This window comes from Alexandromys fortis, unplaced genomic scaffold (genome assembly GCF_014885135.2).
Source record: "Alexandromys fortis isolate MF-2015 unplaced genomic scaffold, M_Fortis_MF-2015_v1.1 scaffold_1, whole genome shotgun sequence".
In the NCBI taxonomy this organism is placed as follows: domain Eukaryota; kingdom Metazoa; phylum Chordata; class Mammalia; order Rodentia; family Cricetidae; genus Alexandromys; species Alexandromys fortis.
The window spans coordinates 39562245-39588978 of record NW_026067927.1 but is presented as its reverse complement, the minus strand read 5'-3'; the positions used below and the strand labels follow the sequence as shown (position 1 = coordinate 39588978).

At 48.5% G+C, this 26734-nt stretch overlaps 1 protein-coding gene across 2 annotated transcripts in view; it reads right to left on the bottom strand.

Annotated features, from left to right (window-relative positions):
- Window positions 1-22062, bottom strand: part of Dapk1 (death associated protein kinase 1) — a 141142-nt gene extending 119080 nt beyond the window's left edge. Inside the window, exons 1-2 of one of the 2 annotated variants that reach the window (XM_050143394.1) lie at window positions 22040-22062; window positions 21288-21459 (exon numbers count right to left, since the gene is read on the bottom strand). In XM_050143394.1, coding sequence (XP_049999351.1) covers window positions 21288-21349 — 62 coding nt within the window. In that variant the 5' untranslated portion in view covers window positions 21350-21459; window positions 22040-22062. Of the gene's footprint in view, window positions 1-21287; window positions 21460-21783; window positions 21962-22039 lie in introns of those variants that run through there. The other variant, XM_050143393.1, reaches the window with a different exon arrangement.
- Window positions 22063-26734: the final 4672 nt, after the last annotated feature.

The following is a 26734-nucleotide window of genomic DNA, read 5'->3' as shown; positions in this document are numbered from 1 at the left end:
ATAAGTTAGGCCAACAAATAATTTAAATAGCTACTGTTTTAGGTCAACTACACTTTATCACCTTAAAAACCAGCTCACAGCCTCCTCTGTCTGTGTTATCTCAATAACCACTCACCCATGGAGAGGGCAAGAGAAGTGGCTAACTAGGCTCCCTTGGCCTAGGGTCCATGCATGCAGGCACACACTAAGAGGGACAGCCACAGCCAGGTCTGGGAAGTTCACAGGGGATAGCTTTGATAGCGCATGCAGGAAATAGGCCGGAACACACACACATACACACACACACACACACACACACACGTCCCAAGTCTAGAACCACCCCAGGCTTCACTGGGATGACGTCTGTCATTCATTTATTCAACTCATTTTTAGTTACACAATGTGCTGGACACTGGAAAACAGACAGAAAAGGTTCTGTAATCCACCCACTCACTCGCACAGAGAAGGATGATTCTCCACTTTACTGACTGGCTGAGGTCTTCTCTGAGCTACAGGACATGTGGACTTTAGGGTGTACCAGTTTGAAGTCGGAACAGGAATTGCCTGCTGACTACTGTGTCCCCCAGAAACGTGTATGTCCCCTGAAGACTGTAAAGAGGTGGTACTGGGAGGTAATCCACCCCAGGTCCTGCAGGTCTGAGAATTTTGGAATTTCAAGGTCTTGTGTATGTGTCTCCCACCTTTTCCACATTACCTGCGAATCACACAGCACTGACACTATGCCGTCCCCAGGCAGAAAAGTAAGCCCCAAGCTCAAAGCCCAGGGCCCTTCCCAGGTGTCCTGACAGCAAGGAGATGGAGGCCCAAACACGCAGATTGACAGAGAAAGCCTGGACTGGATAGGGATGTCATATGGGCTACTTGGTCTTGGACCTAGAGATCAGACAGACCTGATGCCAGCCAATCAGCAGGAAGCCCAGAACACCTTCAGTTCTTCAGGTCCACCCCAGCCTCCCTCTGGGTCTCTAACCCCTCTCCCAGCCTCCACCTGGGTCCCCACTCCCCACCACAGTCTCTACTTGGGTCTTCAGCCCCCCAGCCTCCACTAGAGTCTCCAGCTCCCTGCCCCAGCAGCCTCCACCTGGGTCTCCAAGCCCACCCCAGCCTCCACCTGGGTTTCCAGGCCCACCCTAGCCTCCACCTAGGTCTCCAGGCCCATCCCAGCCTCTACCTGGGTCTCCAGACCCACCCCAGCCTCCACCTGGGTAGCTGCACAAAGCGTTCATCCCGGGAGCACATTCTGTCGAAGGCAGTAGTACACTCTGTCCCAGGGACTTCATCCTGTTTCACCCACCCCCTCAGTGGTCACACCACACACCACCAGCAGACTCACACAGCAACAGAAAGCAAACTAGAACACCCTGTGTTTAAAACAAGAAAACATTTATTCATGAGTTCCCTGACTTACATATGCGAAGAGTAGATTTGGAATGATCCCCAAGAAGAGATAGCTGTCGGAGAGCAGAGGATACTCTCTGTGGTTAGACTACCTGAACACATCAACTACATACAGAAGACATAAAGGGCCCTATCCGAGAGCAGGTGTATGAATCCCTACTTCCTCATAACTGGTCCTTCCAGTTTGATATGGATGACAACCATAAAACGCCAAGGTGCTGGACAAGAGACCTTCCCTTTTCCCCAAGATGAGGTCATAAAAATGATGACAAAGAATGACATTAGAAGCACAGGACACTGAGAAAATAGTCTCCTCCTTTCTGTGTGCCGCGGCCCAAAGGCTACATCCCCAGATGGCAAGGCCCTGGCCAGTCCAGGTCTGGATCAGGCCAATCCCTGGGGCCTTTCTTCCCACTGAGCACTGCCCTCCTGGGGCAGGAACCAGCCTCAGCGAGCTCTGGGCTTCTGCTTGGGAGCCCAGCTCCTCCACTGCCCACTGACTACATAGCCCAGGCCTCCTGGGGTCCAGGAGTAAGTACAGTAATACCTGGTGATGTCCCGGGACCTGCTGGGGTGGGAAAGAGCCAACAGGTTGCTTTTAGGAGTTGGCTTCTGAGTATGAACACTGTTGGGCAGGTCAGAGTCGGTCATGGGAGGGCAACAGCAGCTAAAGGACAGCCGGAGCCACTGCCGGTGCCGGAGCCACTGCCGGTGCCAGAGCCACGGTGACACTCAGCGCAATGAACGTGCTCCAGATGAGGCTTGGTTCAACGGTGATCAGTTCTGCGATGTGAGGCAAAAATGGGAAGAGCTGACAGGTCCTGTTCACACAATGGCTGGCCACGGGTTGGCCATGAAAAAAGACATAACCATTGTGTGCTCATGTACATGCCTAGTGTATGTCACATACACTGGTGGAGTGTACATGTATATGCATCTATATGTACAGCTACATATACATGTAAAAACCTACATGAATACACGCATGCTTGCCCACACAGGTGGGATAGTTATTCCTCACCAGAAATGCTTACAAGTGTAAGGGTTTCAAGTTGCCTATTTGGGAGGGGGTTGAATTTCGAAATATTTACATAAATTTTACTTGCTAAACAACTTAACTAAGATCACAGGAAATTGGGGATTTTTTTTCTATATTTTCAGATGTAAGAACTTTTATTCCACCTTTAAATTAACTCTACTCCCTCAGACACAACTTCTTTGACTTCTGTTTTCCTGATATATAACATCAAAACCACCAGCAGCCGCCAAGGGTCCAAAAGAAACTAAATAAGCCACACAATTGTTACCAGTATCCGAATTCATCCCTCCCAACCTGCACCAGAGCTGTCTGTAAATAACCTAATCCCAGCCAACTGTTCCTGAGCCGGCCTTCAGCAGCTGCGTCTTCCTGTCTCCCGCCCTTTCATCATCACAGGAAGGGATGAGAAGAGCTGCATGGAACTGGAAACTGCCATGTCCCCTGCTGTCCCAGTCCATCTCCCCAGATCCTTCCAGGGCCTCACAGAGGACACTTCTTGTCCTCCTCCCCAAGTGCCTTCTAGGCTAATTCACACCTTCTCAAGCTGGCAAGACTCCCACACAGATCTTCCCATCCCTCCCTCGGAGGATGCTGCTGCAAAGCTCTCCTCCCCGGGGCAGGTGCACCTTGGAGCTCTTCCCATAAAGCACCCCGGTTCACAATTACACGCCGCACACTTTCAGATCCCACCACGCACCTTTCCGCATGTACTAGAATCAATTAAAAGTCACCAGGAAGAAGCCGACTCGGAACTAACATCTTCCTTTTGACACCTCAGCTTCACGCATCATTAAAAACAGTGAGATCTGTCAGGGCTGTGGGGCTGGATAACAGCTTAGATCTCAGAGCACACAGGCATACAGCCATGTTCCTTGCTCCATCTTTGAATCCGAAGATTCCCGGCAAGCAACTGCACTGAGGAGCAGTGTGGCCGTAGATATGTGTGGCTCATCTCCGTCAGAACAAGGAGTCCCTTTCGCCTTCTGCAATAAGAGTGGGCTGAACACACTGAACTCTGACGAGGCTTGCCTCCTTTGTAGAATTTGGAACGTGTGTTACACGAGTCGTATGGTGAGAAAAGCCAATGTTTTTAGGGGATCCTAGAAAAAATAATTCATCAGCTGGCTGAACCACCCTCTGGCCTCATCAGCTGAGAGCTGAGCCCTCACAGGTTAGCACGCCTCACAGCTGTTCTGAGTGTGCGCACATGTACAAACATACTATGCTTTCGCAATTTGTTTTCAGAAATGATTTTATTATACAGTCTAGGCTGGCTTTAACTTGAGACGGTCGGCTGGACTAGCATGCACATTCTACGGAACTTTCTGTGATTATAGTCAGCCTCCTTAGATGCAGCCAACCTCAGGTCATACTGTGCCATGTAATCAGGTCTGTAACAGCCACATCTAAACACACACGTGCAGACTTGTTTCCTACACAATGCAGTATAAGACAACTTTACACAATGCTTGCATTACATTAACAATTAGCAGTAGCCTAGAGGTAATCGCAAGTACACAGAAGATAGGCATTCCACATGAAATGTCTGCTCACAGTGTAGGGAACTAAGTGTCCGTGAGGTTTATTTATAGGGGATCCTGGAACCAACCCTCATGGAAACTTTGGGACAGACATGGGCGTGTGGGGCATTTTATTTATCTCTGCATGTATTCACAGATGATAGGTCCTTCCTGTGATTTCCACTCTGTGGGCGAGGCAGGAAATAGGGAGGCAGATATGCCTTTCAACTGATGGACCTTACTCCCAGTGAATGCTCACAGTGAGGCCGACAAGAGTCAGTCTACTTTGAAGACTCCTAGGAATCATCCCAGCACTGACCGAGTCTAAAACAGGAGGATTACAAGTTCAAAGTCAGCCTGGACTGGCTACACAGCAAGTAATCAGGTCTCAAAAACAAAACAAATAACAACAACAAACAAAGAACTATGGCTCCAGTCTTTAAATTCAAAATGTGCTATTTATATCAGTTAATAGCACCATCAGTCTGTTATTTCGGAAGTACCTTCTCCTTGCAAAAGGCTGGCAACAAATGGCCTACAGCTCTTACCATGGGTCCTGTCCCCACCCCCACAGGCATGGAGACATTCTGAAGAGACACTGGTACTCCTGCCTGTCAGACCATTGAGACAACAGATCCCAAGAATTGGCACCTCATGTGCAGAAAGGTTGACGGCTTTGGGGGTCACCTCTACCCCTCGGCAGTATCTGCGACTCACCATACCCCCTTGAAGTACACTGTCCTTAGACAAGGATGATGGCTAAGAGACCACCCCTTGACCCAGTCTGAATTTCTGTTTAAACCTAAACTTCCCATCAACCCTCCCCACAACAAGACAGACTGGAGCCAGGGAGACACAGACTCTCTTTGTCCCTCTTCCCAATACCCACATTGAACAGACCTCCATTTTCTGTTCTTCATTATCACATTCCCTTGTTCGATTGGCTTACCGAGGTTGGGTATCCCAACATGGCATGTTAAGGACTGCCAGAGCTCACGTTCTAGCCCTAGTGAGTCCAACAATATAACCATACACACATGCGTGTGCAAACACAAGAGTGGAGAGTGTGAGTCAGAGCAGCATGGCAGTACACACTTGCCTACGAGGACACTCTGATGCTCAGAATTGACTGGGCACGACTGGAAATACATAGGCAGTATGCCAGAAGCAGTGTGTTCAGGGCGTAGACAGCACAGACACCCACACCTGCACCGAGGGAGGGAAGGACAACAAAGCCGGCCCATCAACCCTGTTATCACTGGTGGACGCCCTTCCTGGTCAATCTCCCTTCTGGCCACCCTTCTCCACCCATATCAGCCTGCTCTTCCTTTTTCCCTGCCCAGGGCACCACCCTGTTCCCTGCTGGGCTTCCTGTCAGCTAGGCTGCTGGGAGGTACAGACGGGAGTGTGGGGTCAGAATTGAGACAGAAGGTGGCATTTCTTTCCCCAAAATGTTATGCGCTGGTGACTCTAGCTCGCCACAGACATAGCATCAAGGCCCTGTGTTGTCAGAGGGTGCTGGTGTAGACTTCACCATCCCAAACTCCTGGACCACAGGGATACGGTCCAGTTTCCCACATCATCCACTCCCCACTAACAGTGCCTTCCACACCAGCCCCACCCCCTCCCCACTAACAGTGCCTTCCATCCACATCAGCCCCAGTCCTTTTGGCCCCTACCACCTCCCAACCATCTCAGCAAATCTGAATAAAGGTGCTAGACCCCAGGGAGCAGCCATCAGGAAACACACTTCACCTCTTCCTGCCAAAGGCCCTCAGAGTTGGGCAGGTTACCTCTAAAAGTTCCCCCATGTGGGGCTCCCCATGGCTCCCCATCCTGCTTGCTGGAAAGGAGGAAATGAGGAGTTCTCTACTTTGACTGAAAACAGAGACTCAGCATGAAGAATAGCGGGGGGTTAAAGGCAGCCATGAAAATCAGAGCAACAGCCCTGCAGAGTGAGGGAGAAATGGGCCAGCCCTGGTGAGGGGCACAGACTCCAGAGGCGTCCGCCCTCTGCCCTAGCCTGGAGGCTGGCAGTATGCAATGAGGGATGGTCAGTCAGCCTCTGGCTGGACCCCAGTGTAGATGCAAAAGAGTGTGGGCCCAGAGATCCCAACTTCCATACAAGCACAAGTGCAGACTCTGGAGCCAGCTCAGTCAGCGCAGAAATGTCGGCAGTATCCAGTCACCAGAGGCCGGTGTATCCACATCACTTCCCATGCAAGGGGGTGCGCTGTCCTTGGGGGCTCAGCTGAGTGAGAGGTAAGTGCCTGGAGCCAGGGAGAAGCTGAGGTGCAGCTGGCACTTCTGGGCCTAGGGGTGCTTGTCACTGAAACAGGTGAGGCTAGTTATTAGCAGCAAAAGGGAAGTTGATAAGCACACTGGGCCCTGAGACCCACAAGCAGGCATTCCAACTCTAAGTCTCAGCTCGAACCTTACCCACTGAATTACATCACATCTTAGAGTCTTGGTTTAATGTGTCAGGAAAACAGAGAGCAAGCTGGTTAACTATGGTACACAAGCTGAACTCTCTCTGCCTGTTTCTTCAGAGAACACCTACGGGTGTCCAGACACAGGTTCTCTGTGTACCTTCTGAACTCCAACCAGTGTTGAAACAGAAGCCATGTGGCCCTGAACTCCTAAAATATTTATCTTCACAGAAAAAGTTCGCCAAGCCCGAAACAGAAGATCCCCGAAAGGCACTGATCTGATACCTGTGAAAGGTTTGCCCGGTAGGTGCCGTGATAGCCAAATAAAACGATTATATTCGGGAGACAATGGCACCTCTTACTTCTGCCTTCTCACCCAGAGGAGAACGCCACCATGTCCCTTGGCCTTCCTCTTGTGAACGTTATGTTTCCAAAGTGCCATCAAAGCTGCTCTCATTCCCGCAGAAATCTGTGAATTACCAAAGCACTGCCGTTCTCACCCAGCGATGTACAAGGCCTCCCTGATGCTGAACTGGGCAGTTGCTGGTTTCCTCTAACTAATTCTCCAGCTTCTTGTGTGTGTGTCTGTCCCACTTAATAACGTGGGGCGTGGTTCGTCCAGCAGTTAACATGAACCTTCCATCCCTGGAAACCACTCAAACATGGAGCGAGACGAATTCCAGGCCAGTTCATGGGCTGCCATGAGAACTTAGAAGGAGATGCGGGCCTGAATCACAGAAAAGTCCTTCTTCCAGAAGAGAGAGGCGCTTCCAAGTTCCCACACAGAGATATAATTGATGTGAACACTGTTTACAACAACAAAGGTTCTGTGTGTTTTTAAGTTGATGTGCTCTTAGTAATGTTTACAGAACCTGCTTAGAAACTCCAAGATCTGTTTTATCCTTTTACTAAATAAGACATTTAAAAGCCTGTACTGTGTTTCTCCAAATGCCAAATAAATGTTGTCGGAAAGATGGAGAAAAAAATCAGTTACAAAGTATTGCTTCTATTTGAGGCATTCCGAGGAAATCATATAGGGATCATAAAACTTTGCTGGACAGACACTTAAATCTATATAAATCTGGCCTATTTTACAAAATTTCATTGTGCCTGTGATCTTCAGTCCTCTATCCTCATAGTTGAGGAAACACCTGCCACTGACTGTGGGTCCCCCCACAATAAACTCTCGGGAAGCAAAGCAACAGAGGACACTGATTTAGAGACCCCCTCCAGCCTAAAGAAAGGGCTTGACTCTTACACTTCTTAAAACCTCCCATGTTTAAAGGATGCCTAAGGTTTTGCTCAGTATATACCTAAATAATAAAAGTGGTGTTCGGGATTTGGTAAGAGTAAAGATGATTTCATGTCCTTACTTTAATCAAGTTTTTTATATAGCTGCATATTTACTCAGACCCCAGCCTTGTTTGAAGGCAAGTTTCCTCATATGAAAAGATTGGCCTGAGATGGTTTGGGGTGAGGAGCCCTCCCTGCTCTTGCAGAGGACCCAGATTTGGTTTCCAACACTCGTTGGGCATCTCATAGTCTCCTGCAACTCCAGCCCCAGAGGATGGGCATCTATCTGCATGCACACACCTACCCAAACACAGGCACACACATCCACATAGTTAAAAATAATAAAAAATAAAGCTTAAAATAAAAATGAAAAGATTTAAATGTTCCCGCTATCTTAAGAGTGTTTTACTTTGGCTGGTTTTCATTGTCTTTGGAAAAGAATTTCCTTACATCCATAACGTGGATGAAAGAGATGGAATTCTAAATTAACACACACCAAACAAAGAGAAACCTCCATTTGGGGTTACCTGCACTTCCGATCCATAGCTAGTTCCCTATTTAATCTGCATTCTGACCCAGCTCACCCAGAACACTGCCCAGTGTGCTAGCTGGACTCAATTTCATCCTCCTGATGGGAAAGACAAAGGCAGCCTTTGGCCTAGAGACCACAGCCCACATCTTCAACCCTCTCCAACTTAGAAGGTGGACAGAGTCAACATCCACAAACCCTGGGATCTCTTCTACTTCCTTTTCTGGTAAAAAAAAATCATCCCTGATTCTTTTTTAATATAAACAAAAGGCTGGAATCTAAGAATGTAGACTTGGGACCCAGCTGTCGCTCAGGCTGAACACCTGCAGAAGCCCTGACAGGCAGGCACCCTACAGAGACATTGTCTGTGAATCTCTAAATAGCAGACCTCCTAGGACCAAGCTCTCGCACCTGGGGAGAGAATTTATCTCAGAGGGGTTCTGAGGGTCACACATCCAGCTCCCCACCCTCTTCCCTGCCTTGAACCTAGGAATCCAGCTGGGCTGCAGACTTGAGCTGTGAAACCCCCCACCCTCTGAAAGGTTACAGCCTTTTCTGCCCTGAGAGCCCCGACCTCCATTCCTTGGAGCCCCAGCCACAGTCTGCCTCAGTGCTGGGGTCTGAACTCTCCTCATAGGCTCTCCCATGCTGTTCCTATCTGTAAATACTTTTCTAATAAACGCCTTACCCTGCAGCAATCCATCCCAGTGTCCTGCCTTGAACCCCTCACCCAAGAGTCTCCAGAAGTGATTCCACAGAACAGGCGGAAAAGTAACCCCACCTTTGCCACCGCAGCATGGGGAGTCCAGCTGGCAGGGTCTCCAGGCCTTACTCTCTGTCCCAGCCAAGCAGGGACAAAGGAGACAATCACTCGAGAGCAATCAAGACAAGCCAAGGAAACTGTCCCAGACCTTGAGTCTATACACCCAGACCCTGGACCTCCAACTTCAAATCCTTCTTTTAGCTCAGCCCACCAGAAGTTCAGAGACATTCTTTCTGCCTACTGGGCACAGGCTCTCTTTGTCTTATGCCCCTGTACCTGTCTGTCAGTCAAGGCTCCTGTCTTGCTCCTGCAACTGAGTGATTGATGCCCACTGGATACAAAAAGGATTCTGCTCTTACTTAGCCAAGGTGGCAGGCAGTTGTTTGTGTCACGGGAGGTGGTGGTGCTCAGTGGTCCACACCAGGTAGAGGCCTGCAGAGTGCACGGAAGCCCCCCACCTCCCCAACTGAAGGCTATGCAGACCGCACTCAAGTCTGAGGAAGAGAATTCTGGGCTTGGAGGAAGCAGGGAGGCGAACACCCACCAACCCCATCCCAGCTGACAACTCCGAGGGTGAGCGGCACCTCTCTTTGACTTCTAGACAGTCGGCACCAAGAGATGACGCTCCTGCCACTTCAAACACAGTCTCTAGGACAGATCGTCACTCTGTTTTATTCCGCTATTTGGTTTTGCAGTGCTGGACAGCTGAATGCGAGGTAAAGGTTTTACTGATGAGCTAGTTTAACCCAGCCTGGATTCTTTTCAGAGCCCTGGTTTTCTCAGCTGAGAGATTTGACTTCTGCCAAGAGGCCAAGAGGTGGTAGCCTCTGTGAGTTTGAGGCCAGCCTGGTCTACAGAGTGAATTCCAGGACAGTTAGAGCTACATAGAGAAACACTGTCTCAAAAAAAAAAAAAAAAAAGCAAGAAACAAAAGAAAAGAAAAAAATCAAAGATTAAAAAAAGAAATGTCGACTTCTATTCTTTTGTGTGTGTGTGTGTGTGTTTTTAGAGACAGGGTTCCTTTATGTAGTCCTCCTGGGTGTACTGGAACACTCTGTAGACCAGGCTGGCCTTGAACTTTTAGAGATCTGCCTGCCTAGGCCTCCCGTGTGCTGGGATTAAAGATCTGTGCTACCAGTGCCTGGCAAATGTTGACTTCTGATTGACCCCAACTGCTGGACTAGTGTTGTCCCTAGTAAGTCTCAGGCTCCTCGTGCCCTCCCTTCACATCTGTTGGGTGTAAGTTCCCGGCTGCTCAGTCCTGAAATAATCACACAGAAACCATATTATTTGCAATATTGTTTGGCCAGTGACTTAAGCATATTTCTGGCTAACTCATACCTTAAATAAACCCAGCTCCATTAATCTGTGTATCGCCATGAGGCTGTGGCTTACAGGGCAAAGTTCCAGCATCTGCCTCTGGCAGGGCTCCATGGCTTCTTTCTGACTCTGCCTTCTTTCTCTCAGCATTTAGTTTAGTTTTCCCCGCCTACCTAAGTTCTGCCTTGCACAATCTTTCCTTTTGGTTTTGTTTAGTTTTTTTGTGACAGGCTTTCTCCGTAGCTTTGGAGTCTGTCCTAGAACTTCCTCTGTAGACCAGGCTGGCCTTGAACTCACAGAGATCTACCTGCCTCTAAAGGAGTGCACCACCACCACCTGGCCCTTTCAGTTTCTTGTGGGGGAAATGTAGACAGAGACACTCTGTACTCTGTAGGTGCTCCTGAACTCACCAGTTTACAGGTGTCTGTCTCTCACAGGAAGCTAAATAGATGAATAAAAAAAAAATAAGAGGAAGTAATCAAATCCTTCAAATCAGAATGACTTGATCAGATTTTAAAAATATTTTCACTTTTCTTTATCTCGCTAAAAAAAATGACTCATGTTGTATGTGTCTGGATGTTCTGTCTGCATATATGTCTGTGCACTGGGTGTGTGTCTAATGCCCTCAGGAGTGAGAAGAGGGTGTCAGATGCCCTGGAACTGGCATTACAGATGACTGTGAGTCACGTGGGTGCTGGGACCTGAATCCAAGTTCTCTGCAAGAGCAGCCAGTGCTTGAACCACTGAGCCAATTTCTTGCCCTGCAAAGCCCTGTCATTATAAACTAAAGATACCCTATAAATAAGCTTACCCTTCAGCAGCCATGTTCTCTAAGCAAGCCATATGCTACTTCAGGCCACTTACAGGGACAGCCACTCAGCAGCAGCAGTGGCTGTTGCCCCGGCAGCTGGCAGAGCCTGGCCATTAGCAAATCTGAACAATTCCGCCTTTCAACCACCAACCTAATGAACTTTCCTTGGCAAAGGCAGATCTGACTTGGCCAAGCACCCATTTTCACATCTCAAATAAGTACGCGTCAGGAATGAATGGAAGCTCCCAATCTGCCCTGTGTTTTACTTTCTATAGCAGGTTTGTCTGGTCAGAGACGGCAGGCATTCATCTCAGACTCCCCTCTACCTAAAGGTGCAGAATACAAATCAGTTCAATTTCCCGCCATCAAATCCCTAGTGTTGCAGCTGGCTACTTCAGCTGGGTTTGAAATCAAAACGTAAGCTAAGAGAAGGTATGATGTGCTTTAGAGAAGTTAGGAACGCCATATTAAGTCAAGCAGTAGTGGCACATGCTTTTAATCCCAACTCTCGGGAGGCAGAAGCAGGTAGATCTCTGTGAATTCTAGTCTAGCCAGGTCTACAAAATGAGTACTAGGATAGCCAGAGCTACCTACAGAAACCCTGCTTCAAAAGAAAAAAAAAGCCACATTAAAAACATGAATTTACACGCTGACACACAGTCTCGGGGTGACCACCACTTGGAACAGGAAACCTTCAAACCAAGCAGCTGACTCCTTCTCCCTCCTCTCCGCCCCCTCTCACACGGTTCCCTTTGTAGCACTTCCCTTCTTAGCAGAGCCTCCTGGCCCTCAAGTGGCTCCTGTTCTTTCCTCCTGTGGTCCAAGTGACTGGCGACTTAAGGTACTTAGGTACCTAAGGTACTCCTTAAGCTCTGCCTCCAATGGTCAGCTCTCAAGTGCCCAGCCATGTGTCTCAGATGCTCCAAGAACTGCCAGTACAGCACAAACCAAGGCCAAAGGAATCCAGACCAGAGGACCAGAGGACAGGCAGACAGCTCAGGATGGACAGACAGAGAAAGGCTCAGGACCCACCCAGCAGGCTGAGCCAAAGGGGTGGAGAGAAGAGAGGAGTGAGCAAAGATGAGGGGGAGGACCCTGCCAAGGCCACCAGGAGCGAAGATCAGAACCTGAGTGTGCCATGAGGACGTAAGAAGACACAGGACCCAGAAACACAAACAGACCCAAAACTGATTTACAGTTAGTCAATCCTCCCTCAAGACAAGAGGCAGACCCGGGAGGAGAGGACTCCTGTGCAAGCTGCAGGAGGATGGAAATCATCTCATTGGTGATCTGAAAACATTAGAGCCACAGAGCTAGGAGTGCCCAACATGTCTGACAGCAGCGCACATTCAGAGAAGCAATACCTTAGATACAGTGTGAGTGTGTACACACACGTGCACATGTGATAGAGGTGTGTGTGTCTGTGTGTGTATACAACGTTTGCACATGTGATGGAGGCGTGCGAGCGCGCGCGTGTGTGTGTGTGTGTGTGTGTGTGTGTGTGTGTGTGTGTGTGTGTGTACTGGTGTATCCGCATGCGGAACCCCAAGATATGAGACTGACTTTGGGAATATTCCTCAACTGCTCTCTCTCTCCATGCCTTTAGAGAGAGGGCCTCTCACTAAGCCTGACCAGCTGACCAGCAAGCTCCGGGAAGCCTGCATCTCCATCTCCTCAATGCTGGCATTATAGGCACCCACTGTCTCACCCAGGCTCTACCTGAGTGTTGGGGATCTGAACTCAGGTCCTCACGCTGCACAGCAAACACTTCACCGGCTGACTCACCTCTCCAGCCCAAACAACCTCCTACCTCCCCTCCCAGATGTGCTTCCCAGACGGGAGATGATTTCCATCTGCTCGATAGATCAATAAAGTTGAGTGTCCCTTATCTGCGACACTTGGGGCTGGAAGTGTACCAGATGTCGCAGCTTTGTCGGACTTTGGAATATTCATGAACTTTCCTCATGCGAAAATCCAAATAGCACTTCGAGCACTGTGTCTATCATCAAATAGGCGGGATTCCTGAACACACCAGATTTCACGTTCTCAGACCAGGGAAGTTCAACCAGTTGGTGCCTGTTGGCTCACCAGATGTCTAGGGCAGCATCTGTGTGCACACGTGAGTGCATCTCTAAGTCTAGCCTTCATCTGTTGAGTCTGTCTTCTACAGGACGCACATGGCTTCCGCACCTACAGCTCTCCGGTAAAGCAGCAGCTTTGACTCCGTCCCAGCACAGAGGAGGGAAGGGAAGTGCCGTAGGTGGGGGAGGAAAGAGCTGTAGGTGGAAGAGGGAGGGAAGAGCTGGGCATGGAGAATGGATGACCACGCAGCACAGACCCTCTCAAAGGAGGGCAGCATCAGAACTGAGCCAACACCAACAAGGACCTCTTCTCCCCAGCATAGCCCGCTGCTTACCCTTTCTTCCATTACTGAAGTGGTACAAACCCTGCCCTCCTGTGTGGCTGGGCCACAGACAGACCTCTGAGTTGCTAAGCAGAGAGATAAGAAGCTCGGAGAAAAATCCAACCCTCCTCAGGACGGGTCAAAAGAACAGCACTGGCTATTCATTCTCGTTCAGCTTTTTCAACTGGAAAATCCTACAGTGCAGGCCAGGCAGGGGGGACTGTCAGAATGCCTAAAACAGCCTGAGCAATTTTATACTAAAAGACATGGCCAGGTTTGTGGGGCACACCTTTAATCCTAGCAGAGGCGGGCAGAGGCGGGCAGCTTGAGCTCATCCTGGTCTACAAAGAGAGTTTCAGGCCATCCAAGAATATAGGGTGAGACCCTGTCTTAAGTTAAAAAAAGAAAAAAAAGTAGAGATGGGGTTTGGGGAGTTTGGGGAGATGGCTCAGACAGCAAAGTGCTTGCCACACATGCACAGGACTTGAGTCCTTAACACCCAGTCAAGCGTGGTAACAGACACTTACAAAACTAGTCTGGGGAGAGACATGTGGATGGATCCCGAGCCAGCTTAATCAGTATAGCCAAGGGCTCCAGGTCCCCATGAGAGAATCCTGTCTCAAAACACAAGGTGGACAGCTCCTGGAGAATGACCTATGGCCTTCACAAGAAGCACCATACATCTGTGTACCTACATCTGTGTAAACATGCACATGTGTGCACACACAAACACCAAAAACCAAAAAGGTAGGTTGGGGGTGTGTCTCCAGTACCTCAGGAAAAAAAAAAAAAAGAAAGAAAGAAAGTTACATAGTTTAAATAATGGGAAAATAAATAAACTACCGACAAATAATTAACATGGAAATCTGTTTATTACTGCAAGTGAACATGTAGAGAGGCCCTTTTCCAAAATGACTAGGACTGTAAGTGTTTAGGATTCCTTTTCTCTTTTTCTTTTTTTCAGATTTTCAAAGAGTTGCCTATACATAAAGAATTAGCTCAATGAAGAAACCTAAGTCTAAATGTAAAATTCATTTACTTCACTCACACCTTATACAAATAGCCTGAGGTAACGGTGAAGGACGGGTATGCGGGATGCACGCACAAGAGTGTCTGCTTGCTTGCGCTTTCATGGAGGCCAGAGAGGGACACTGGTCTGTTCCGTCCATGTCTACTGTGTTCCCAGAGACCCTGTCTCCCCTGGCCCAGCACTGCGGCTACAACACCACATCTTTTGACTGTCCTAAGGAAGATGCAAGTCGGGGACGGTTATTGTTTGCATTAATATTTAAACCATTTTAGTATGAGGCCAGAAAATCAAATGCCAGCTTTCCCTCCTTCTATCCTATCCTGACTACATACTTAAAGGCCACTGAAAATGTCAAGAAGGGAACAGGAAGACTCTCTCATAATACCTTGCTATGGAACCTCTGGGGAGGCCAAGACAAGATGCACTGTGCTCTGCAGAATTATCCCAGAAGCTCAAAGCAGGTCAATTGAATTTTACCTTCCCTGTAAAATTCCAAACGATCACACACCAAGTCTGAAAAACTGTCGATCAGTGAGGAGGCAGACCCAGGGGACAGAGGCCAGAGTCTTCCCCATCACACTGCGGCAAATGCAGCCTTAGAGTTTTGTCAAGTTTCTAACACACTAAGCTGTTAATGTTGGGACTCGAATAAGCATTACATCGTGTGCTGATGCCACACCTAACTGCAGGGCACAAGCCACAGGGGAAGGTAAGACAGTCAGAGCATCCTTAAGACCTGAGGGAGCACTCACACTCAGAAGGGTAGCGGCTACTAGCTCCGGTTTGTTTCTATGAAACCCTTCTGGAAAGAGGATGCAGTTACAGAGGCTGAGGAACTTTCAGGAGGCAGAACCTGACTGAAGGAAGCAGGTCACTATAAGTGAAGCTTCGAAGGCTACATACAACCCGATCTCTAGCTGCAGCCACTCCTCCGATTCCCGGTCCACCAGGACCTGACAGGGCTGCCACGCTTTCCCGGTGGCAAGCACTGACATTCTCTGCCGTTCATGCCTTCCCTGCCATGGCGGGCTGAAACTTGTGAAACCATGAGACAAAAGCCCCTTAGGCGTTTTCATCGAGTATTCTGTCCCACGAAGGCCAAGTTAACCCATAGGCTTTTCTCAACCATCCTCACCCATAGGCTACTCTCAACCATCCTCTGTGCCGTGTCTGTTGGGGTGCATGGACATGCAGAACTTGAATACCAATATCATTTGGCTCTGGCAAGGGGGGGGGATGGCCACAGCCTAAACATTATAGACAACAGCTCAGCCTGGGCCAGGGTCCTTAGGGGACCTCTCTCATCCCCCTACTGACCAGCTGTCCTGGAAAACATACTGTGACTAAACATTGAGCAGAAGGGAGGATGCTGACAACCCAGGCTTCCTCCAGGCTATAGTTCCTGAGGCCTCAGGTTGCCTAGCACCAAGGGAAGCCACTCCCCTCCTGTCAGGCGTGGCCTCCTGTGTCTAAGATCAGAAAGTCATCACTACTAACACCATGTTTAGGTTGGGTATACACAGCAACTGCCTCAGAATTAAGGACCCATTTCCCTGCTGAGTTAGTCAATATAACCCTGACTTTGTCATCCAGCACCCCATCCCCAGACACCATCTGAGGGGGTGTTGTGCCTCTCCACCCACTCACCCACCTCTCCCCACCTGACCAATGCCTTCAAGGTGTGACAACCGCAGGGAGGCAAAGGATACAGAACAAGGGAAATGCTCCCTCTCCAGGTGAAATGTGCTTAGCTCCTAGAATGAGTGTGAGCACCCTTCTGGGCTCATGGCTTTCTTGGTTTCTCTGAGGCTCATCAATACAACTTACCCTTCGGGTTCCTAAGGGCGAGATAAGACACACGCCCAGAATGGAAAGGCAGGTACACAGGCGCAGAAAGTCAGCTCCAAACCCACTCTGCGACTGTCCACACGGAGCCCAAGCCCAGGCCCAGGGCCAGAACACAAGTCTTCCACCACCAGCCTCATGCCTAACTTCCTACGATTTCTCATTTTCAATTAAAATGCCTATGGATTTTATGACAAATGGGGAAGGTAATAAATCTGAACTATAAGCCTCTAGCCACCATCCAAGCCAATGCGAAACACTTAATGCACCACTCCACTTCTTTCTGCTTAAAACTGATCTCAGTCTTGGAAATTTGGGCAGTCATGCTCCTTGCTGTTGGGTGGCAGGGAATGCAGATCTGAAGGCTTCATTCCCATGAGCGACAGCTTTGCCATCTTGGGTGTCTGTCTTCAGCATGGTCACTACTCTCTCAAGGCCAACAGAAAGGGTTCTCCCAAGGACTCATTCAGACAATCATGGCACCTTGGGTGAGCACCTACTAAATACCATGCACCTAATTCAGCACTAAAAATGAAACACAGCGAGAAAGTCCAAGGTCATTGATCCCTGGGAAATCAAACAGGCTATTACTGAGCAGGGTGACGCCTACCATGATGCAGAAATGATACTGAATGAACATTAGGCGATGACTATGCCCAGAAATCCAGGGTCATTGTCTCTAATTCACCACATAAATAAAGGAAGGCGTCCAAAGTAGTACACCAAGGCAAGCCCACTCTGCACTGACAGCTCCACACCTCAACCAACAGCTACATTTCAAGTGCTCTGTGTACAGCTGCCCTGGCAGCTTGGAGCCGGGTCATTCAGGGATTCGCTGGCCTTGTGTCTTCAGCACACATCACACCCTGCAGAGAGGACCGCAGGGATGCTGGACCACAGAGCACACCGAGAAAGAACTCCCAGCAAGCTACAAGGATCAAGATGAATGGTGTCATAAAACCCAGGGGACCTGATCCTGCAGACAAGTCATCCACCTGGCTCCTGTAACCATGGAGTGGTTGCAGAGATACCTCAGGGCTTGGGAGTGCTTCCTGTGTAATCCAGGGGATCAGGAGTTCAAATCCCAGCACTCACACAACACGTCAGGCATCCCACACACTTCTGCCACTCCAGCTCTGAAGAGAAAAGTGGAGGAAGACGACTAGCTGAGGCTTGCTGGCTGCTAGCCTACCTAAGACATTGTGAGCCAGGTTCAGGTAAAGAACCTGCTTCAAAGGTACAAACAGGCAGTGACAAATGAAGGTACCTGATGCTCTCTTCTGGGCTCCACACATGCGCACAGGTGAGCACACTTGCAAACACACGGGCACACACACACACATGCGCACACACATACATACCTGCACACACACCTGTGCACACACATACACACACACTGTACACACAACTATGAACATGCACATACACACATACACCAGTACACACGCACATACATACGAAATAATAATAATAATAAACTCTTTTCTGAATGATCATAAAAGTGTTCCTAAGGAAGTGGTCCTCAGTCAGACTGAATAAGTTCAGACAAGGAGACGGAAGACACAATCAGTACCTCAGCAAAGCAGCGGACAAGGAGGTGCCCAGGAAACTCACAGGTCAAGCTCAGAAATGGCCAAGAGTATAACTAGGATCAGTGGTAGGCAAGTCAGCAAGCAGCTGCCCAAAGGCCCAGCTGAAAGAAGTAGCCAGGCATACTATTAAAACAACCTAGTATTACAGCCTTGAAAATGGGCTCTAACCACAACACCCCTTAGGGAGCATCGCACACCATGGAAGGAGCACTGTGTTCTCTCATCATAACTCTGCTTGGGGAGCACCACACACCATGAAAGTAACACTGTATTATCAGAATTCACCTTGGGGAGCATCACACACCATGGAAGGAGCACTGTGTTCTCTTATCTGAATTTCTCTTGGAGAGCACCCCACCATGGAAGGAGCACTGTCTTCTCTTATCTGAATTCCTCTTGGAGAGCATCCCACCGTGGAAGGAACACTCTGTTTAGTCTCTCAGGAAAGAAAGGGAAATTGCTAGACCGTCTCCTCAAGTTAGCACTGAAGGGCACCAAAATTTCCTAAAGACAATGGTCTCCTCTGCTTCTTCTTGGAGGACAGAGCTCCAGCCTAGAGCTGCATTAATCTGAATCAAAGAGATGGTCAACCACATGGTGGAGCAACAGTCTCCACCAGGACACTCTTCATAGAATGGCTTCCTTTTCTTCCCAAGTGGCCCACCGAGCTACCAGCCTGTCTTAGATACCATCTCGGGGTCAGTCCTACAGATAATCTGTTCTTGTTTACACCTCATAAACTGTTTCCACACCTTAAATGACCTGATTTTCACAACCTCTATGAAATAAGCACTGGGCTTATCAGTTATGACCTGGGAGGTGATAAAGCCATCAAACTGCAAAATTTGGTCTAGGCTGCCTATCCATTGGTTGGTCTCATCTGTCACTCCTGCAAAAACATGGTAGCTTTAAAGTTCTCAGCAGTCAACAGGAAGTTCTACAGTCTTGGGCGATACACAGAATACACACACACACACACACACTCAAAAGTCACACTCCTGCAGTTTACCCAAGAAAAACATCAAGTGTGTTCTACTTCCCTAAAACTCTTCCTTTCTCTTCTAGATGAGAATTTTCTTGGTCCACTTATAAGATGAACCGCTCTATTTAAAGATTACTAAATAAACCTAGATTTAGAGAGACAGCTCCATGCTTGAGTGCTTGCTGCTCTTCTAGGGGACGTGAGTCCAGCACTCACACCAGAGGGGCTCATAACTGCCTGTAACTCTAGCTCCAGAGGATCCAGTACCCTCTTCCTGCCTTCATGGGCACCTGCACTTGTGTGGCAGATACACAGGCTCACAGATAAACTAAATGAAGTTTTTAAACTTTGAATGCTGGTCTACATAGACTCTTCGTTGGGCTCACAGTTCAGAGCTCGCATCACCCTCCCTTTAGGCCACAGACTGTCCGTTTCCATTTCTCTGCCCTTGAATTCCTCCCTTCCACTCCCCGTCATCCAGAGACATCTCTACCTATGTACCGTACATCAGCGCTTCTTTGGCAGAAGTGATGACATCCAAGACATAAAACCACAGGGTGCAGAAGAACCTTAGAAAGAGCCAACCACGTGCTTCATCTTTTGGCAAAAACAAGAGCAGCCATCACAATAGTTCACGTACATGTTTTCTTTCTTAAAATCCCAACTCCCAGCTTCTCCAGAGCAAGTTTTCAAAGTTCCTAGGTCACACAAATTATTTAATAAACAACTTATCGATTAGTCTTGCATGGAGAAGAGAATGGTTAGACACTGACACGAAGACAGAGTCAAAATCAAAGTGGAACACAGTGACAAATGAGCAAAGCTCCCCTGTCATCACACCCACAAACGAAGATCAAAGCCCGTTTGCTAACCACGGGCAAGCCTCCCTCTCCTTTCTCTAAACACACAATTCCATGAAAAGATCTTAACGGAAACAGAGTCAATACATCTTATTCACAAAACAACCATCTTGCCTCATTTTTTACCATCTCTTTTTTGCAAGATAATATATAGATTCTGGCAATCTTTCAGCAATGGGATGAGAAATTTTTCATCCTTCTTATTTTCTAGCCCCCCTGGGAAAATCCCACACACTCATCTTGCTATGAACCACAGGAAGAGAGTGGTTGAATTCCAGTTAAGCCAAGTATTTCAACTGCACACTCTCGACCTCAATCTTAACCATACCCATGAAATGTGATCTTTCAGAACCTGGCCTTTCAGTCATTCATTAAGATGTACGATAACGGTGTTCTCCCCTCAAGCATGGGCTCTGCAGAGGCCTCGGTCTATCTGAGAATGCACAGAAACGCTCTGGGCTATAACTTTTTAAAAGATCTTTTACATTCCTGGGTTATCTGAATATTTTAAAATTTTAGTTAGATATCTTCCAAAAATCCTATTAGGTAATAAAGGGTGTGGATCTTTTTTTTCTTTTTAAATTTCCTTTCTGTGAAGAAAAAAAAAAAAAGCTTTATAGAAGGCAATTGGGTATACATGGAAAAATACAAATTTCAACACAAGCACTGTGTGAGTAACTGCAACTATGTTTGTTTATCAATCCTTTTGCCTGCTTTAGTCACAATGCCAACACGCAATTCCACACGCCAAATTTTAAATAGAGTATGAACACTGGGCTATTTGCTCACAAAAAGCACAGATCAATAAACCCGGCGGATTAATGGAAAGAGTCACCCAGCAGTTGCCAAATGCTGCCAGAGAAATCTTCTTGGTGCACCTAGACACCAACACACCCTGCTCAGCACCACAGCCCCCACAGTGTGCTGGTAGTCTCTGAATAGGAACAGCCGCCATAAACGATACCAAGCTTAGCAGCAAATTCCTGGTGGGAGTAAGTTTCAAATTCCAAGGCCAACATCTGGCAAGTTCCACACCTACCTACCAACCCTGGTTGATGTGCACTGAAAATCCAGCACAAGGGGTGAGTATTAAAATGTTAAACGCCCATTAATTAACTTGTACTCTGCTTAAAGCACACATAGGCGGTCCCTCCAGTTGCAGTTAAGAGTCCTGGCGTTTGCCTCATTGTCTCAGAAGCGAGACTGCTGACAGGAGTTGGTGCGCACAATGAAGTCTGGTCCAGGGGTTTTGACCACACTCTGTGCGCAGTAACGGCACCGTGGACTCCCTCTCCACCCCTTGGATCAGGCAACATATTCCTGGTCCCTGGCCTTCGCGGGTTAGGCACTGCCTCTTCCACCATCGGCACATCCCAGAGAAGGGCCAGAGAGAGGCACGCCTGGCTTTAGCAGAATCTGTTTACCGCGCACTGCCCCCCACACCGAGCGCTTCCGCCCCCCTTTGCTGGTACCTGCCCAGTTCCTCGCCGGTGTCGTAGTAGTCGTCCACGTTTTCCTGCCTGAACACAGTCATGATAGACTGTCACGCCTCACCAGAACCCAGGCCACTCCGGCTCCGCGGCCCGAACCATCCCCACCGCCGCCGCGCCGCTGCGGGCCCCTCATGCACCAAGCCGCAGACCTCTGAGAGAAATGGAGAAGAGAATGAAAATGGCAAACCTCAAGGAAATAGGGGTTCCCGGGGCTCGGCTCCAATCTTGAGGCCTCCCGCGGGCTGGGGCCACGCGCGCCCTTTGTTAAAGCCCGGGCTGGGGGACCCCCACGCCCCACACCGCCGCGCCCCCAGCCCCGAGCCTGTGGTTACCCGGCTCCCGCCTCCGCCTCCGGACGACGCGGGGACAGCGGAGGGAAGGGACACAAAGCGCCCGGCCCGGCCACCTGTTCCCCCGCGCCGGGGCCGCCCTACCGCTCTTCCCGCTCCTCCCGCCGCCTGTGGCGGCTGCTCACCGGCCCCGCAGCTCTCGGCCCGTGCGCCCTGCGCCCCGTGGCGGGTCCCGATCCGGGGCACCTCCGAACGGCCTCTGCTCCCTTGCTCCCTTGCCTCGAGATCAGCTCGGCCCCTCTGGGACGCAGCCACCACCTTCTCCTCCTCCTCCCCGTCCTCTTCCTCCGCTGCGCTCGGGGCTCCTCCCGGCTCCGCGCTCCCGCCCCGCCGCGCGCACCCCGCACACACCCACTCGCCCGCACCGAGCGCGCGCCCCACCTGTGACTTAGCGCCCGGCTGCCCTCTGCCGCCCGCTTCAGGGTTCTCCAGAGTGAGAACCCAAAGACCCGCGTGGGCCAGGCGGTGTGCTCCGTGCCAGAACCACACACACACACACACACACAACAGCAGGTTTAAAAAAATAAATCAATAAAATCCTGCCCCGGAGACGCCAACACCCTGATGGAAACGATAGCAAACAAATAGCTTATAAATGAGATTGCTCTGTTCTTCTGTGTTGACAACAAAACCAACAGAGAATAACAGGGGCCTCATCAGAGCGGGCAACACCAGGGCAGATGTTTTGAGCTAGAATGATGGCAAGGTGTGCGATCCACGAAGGAAAAGGTTGAGCTATCAGAAGCCTGACGAAGCTTAAGAGGCCTGTCAGTACCTACGATCATCGGTTGTTGATGTTGAAACAGCAAGTCCTGCTTGAGCTATGTTAAGCGTACATTACACACCAGAGTCTAAGACACTACGAAAACACGAATGAAAACCGCCGTAGGCGTATCTTATGTTAGGTACATGTTCAAACGATGGTTCTTTGCATCTCTCAGATTAAATAAAACTTTATTAAAATTAATTACAACTGTTGTTATTTTTTTTAGCCGTCACAACAGTACACAAGCGCCTTGCACTGGGTTGCTGGGGACTGGCCACGACACTCCAGGTCCACTCGTGAAACGGGTAGGCACCCACATATCCATTTTTCATTAAGTCTCTCCCTGTGTTCCCAGCTAAGCGGAATTCTCAAAGGGAATTCTATCCAGTTTCCTAGAACTGCCAAAACTCATCCGCTAACCCGGCTGAGATTTCATAGCCACGCCACTGCTCAAACTCTTGATTCATCAGAAATTTTCAGCTGTGGAGGCTTGGGGCTACAAGAACAAAGTAAAGCAGAAGAATGCTCCTCAGGTCATGTGTCAGATCCTAATCTTAAATATTTCCCCAGGTAGGAGTGGTTGCACACACTTGTAATTCCAGCACTCAGTGGTAGAGGCAGGAAAATCAGGAGCCTAAGGATAGCCTCAGCTACATAGCAAGTTGGAGGCTATCCTGGAGTAGGCGTCTCAAAAACAAAATCAAAGATATTCTTAGTGGCCCATGGGAAGAGCCCATCAGGCATGAGGAGGTAACAGTGACCTAAGTGGTAGATCTGAAAACAGATACAAAAGTATCTTGAGAAATACAATGAAAATCAGCAACCAAAAGGTGGAGGCAGGCAGGGGGCAATTCATTTTGGAAACAGAAAAATGAATACATCTGTTGGAAAATGAAAAGCATTGGAAGAAACTTGGAAAGTGTTTACTGATGGCTGGTTTCCTACAAAAACAAATTTATTTTCCAGGCCACTAAAAGGATTGGATCTACTTGGGGCCATTAGGGCAGATTACAAGACATTTTTCTGGTGTCATGAAAGAGCAGAGTGGAATTTTGAATTATAAATTTTCATCTAATAATCGTAAGGCTGTCTAGCAGCTGCACAAGCTTAGATGAAATCACTTACCCAGATCTGCACTAATTCAGGCAAATGTTTTAGAAAAGGGGACTGTGGCAGTTAGAAACAATGTCCATAAAGTCTTTGACTTTCCTCCAATCAAAATGGGAATTTAATGTTCCTCCAGTGAAGACAGGCCTTCCTCACCCCTCACCCTGGCTGTTTCTAAGAAAATCTGGGGATAGCCATACTAGTTGGTTTCTTTCCAATTTTTCTCTCTCTCTCTCTCTCTCTCTCTCTCTCTCTCTCTCTCTCTCTCTCTCTCTCTCTCTCCCTCCCTCCCTCCTTTCCTCTCTCCCTCTCTCCCTCTTCATTTCAAGGCCTTTCAGAGAGTTTCCTCTGGAACTGCCATTTAAACAGATAAAAGACACAAGAAGATCCGGATTGTGACCTTCAGGCTTCTGTGAGCAGCCAGAACCTAGGCAGTGAGAAGACAGGTTAACGTGAAGAAGTAAAGAAGCTATTCCAGCCCCTCCAGGATTTGAAGAGGGTGGGAGGAGAAAGGGATACTTGGGACGACTTGAAGTTTGGCTGGGTCGTTAGATGTTGCCACCATGTAGACCGAAATACAGGTAGTCAAACAGTTTGGGAAGAGAAGATAAAGTCTGTCTTAGAGATATGGAGGTTGACGTTAAAGATGCCCAAGTAGAAGTGGGCACCTGGGGAATGGGGTTGGAGAACTACCAAGTACATGAAGGTCCCACAGCCCTGGAAGTGGCTGAAGTCACCTAGGGGTAAGATGCTTGAGTAGAGGAGAGCTATGGGCCTGAGTCTCCAGACAACTGAAGCAAACATTAAGAGACAAGAATGCCTGGTGAGCAGCTATAGCTTGCCAATAGATCTGATGAGATGCGGATGTCCCGTTTGTTTTTTTCTTAGACAGAGAACAAGGTCAATGTGCAATGAAAGTTTATAGCCAGGCAGTGGTGGCGTACGCCTTTAATCCCAGCACTCGGGAGGCAAAGGCAGGCGGATCTCTCTGAGTTCGAGGCCAGCCTGGTCTACAAGAGCTAGTTCCAGGACAGGCACCAAAGCTACAGAGAAACGCTCTCTTGAAACAAACAAACAAACAAACAAACAAGACCTTATGAAGAGCCGGGGTCTCAGAGTACACCCTACGTTTGTGTCTCTTCTCAGCGAACAGCTACTAACTTCATCTAATCTTAATCATCTAAACCTCTTGTGAGCTTCATCTCCCAGCTGATCTTTTCGTCTTCCACAGTTGGATTGAATATTTACAATGTGACAGGAACGGTACGCACCTCCCACTGAACCAGTCCCTCTCGGGTCCCTTCCCACAACTCTGATCCAGTCTCCTGTCACTCTTGATCAGGGTTAGTAGAGGTGGATCATGAGAGGCTGTCAAAAGGTAGAAATCACAGACGGCGGTCCTGTACGTCTGTTGAAAGGGACACATAGGATGACTTGAAGTTTGGCTGGGTGGTTAATATTGCCGCCACATAAGCTGGTTTTAAAGATCAGAGTTTCCATATTACCTGCATGGCCTTCTAGAGGTTTGTGACCCCAGTGTCAAGGCCTTATGGGCTTTTGCCTGCTGCGCTTCTATGCCCTCTCTCAAGTCCCTCTCATTCCGTTTCTAATGTTCACTTATTATTGAAGCCCTCAGCCTCATACCCCTATTAGAATTGGATGAGCCAATCATACTCACTTGTAAAACTCGAACTTACAGCCCGTTGATGCAGGGAAGAGTTACTTTTTCCCCGCTGAGTCTACTCTTTCCCCTCTGTGGTGACTAATGGGCCTCTCTAAAGCCTTCAGACCTAGCGCTGTATATTGCTATTTATTTTCCTTTCAGCAGAAATTATGGTGAAATATTTTCAGTCCACATCAGAATTTCTCCTTTTTGCGTGGATTGGTGTTTTAAACACCGCAAGAGATTCAGTCTCAACGGAAGCCTCTGGGCGTCCCGGCAGAGTTCAGAAAGTGAAAGCCTCATTACTCAAGCTAGCGACATGATTCACAGTCTCTGTCACCGCGCTTCATAGGATTTATAGAAACATCGCTTTTAAGAAAGACAAACTCGCCATGAATTTTCCCGAAAGTGCTTGTCAGCCTGCAGATTTGCAAGGAGAGCAGAAACCACTGACATTGTGGACAACTTCAGCGTGACATCCTCAGACCAGGAACGCTGCTCACATACCCATGAGGCTGCAGCTTTCTGCTTTAGAGGGATGACATCCAAACACGCACACACATAAAAAATATAAATGGTGCAATTATTTTGAAGCTTGAATATTTTTCTATTTCCCTATTTCTAAAAAAAAAAAAACTTAATGATGAAATATTGTAAGGGCATGCCTGTCACACACACCACAGGAAGTCAGTGCTGACCACTCCTGACGGCCACGTGACACCAAGTGTCAGCGGTTAATGTCTAGGGAGCACAACTGCAGTGGACACATCACCATGTGCTTTATCATGACAGGAACGATGTCACATACAATGTGACGTCACTGGATCTAAAGTTCTAATCAATACTGGGTGGTGGTGATCCCAGCACTTGGGAGGCAGAAGCAGATGAGTCTCTGAGGCCAGGCTGGTGTACAAAGCGAGTTCCAGGACAGCCAGGGATGTACAGAGAAACCCTGCCTTGAAAAACCAAAAAAGGGGAAAAAGAGTTCTAGTTAAGACAGTTTCCTGGAGCCCAGTGACACGTGCCTAGCGTCATACATGAAAGGCTGAGGCAAGAGGATTCTGGGTTTGAATTTGTTTTTGCTACCCAGTGATTCAAGGCCAGTAGGGAAACATAAGGAGACTTTGTCTCAAAAACATGAATAACTAAGTAAACATGAAAATAGAATAGTGTGTGTATATAAGACATTAACCATTATTTTGCAGATATGCTGACCTTAAAGAGCTTGGAAGCTGTCTTCCAAATTCTTGGAAGAGTTTGGAAGTTCTTGGCACGGGTCACTTACTGAGTGTCTGCCCAGAAAAGTGTGACCTAGTTTGTCTTTCGTTCTTGTCTTTCAGATTCCTCAACACAGCTCAGGAGGACGCTCTGAGCGGATGCTGTTTACATCAGTGCTTGTTGCACAGGGATGTACTCTTTGATCAAAACTTAAACAAAAGTATCTCGATTCCTTTCTACTGTTCCTCCCTCAATCCAATTGCAATTTCTTATTATTAAATATAATTAAGTTCCCGTGGGGCTGGAGAGTTGGCTGAGTGGT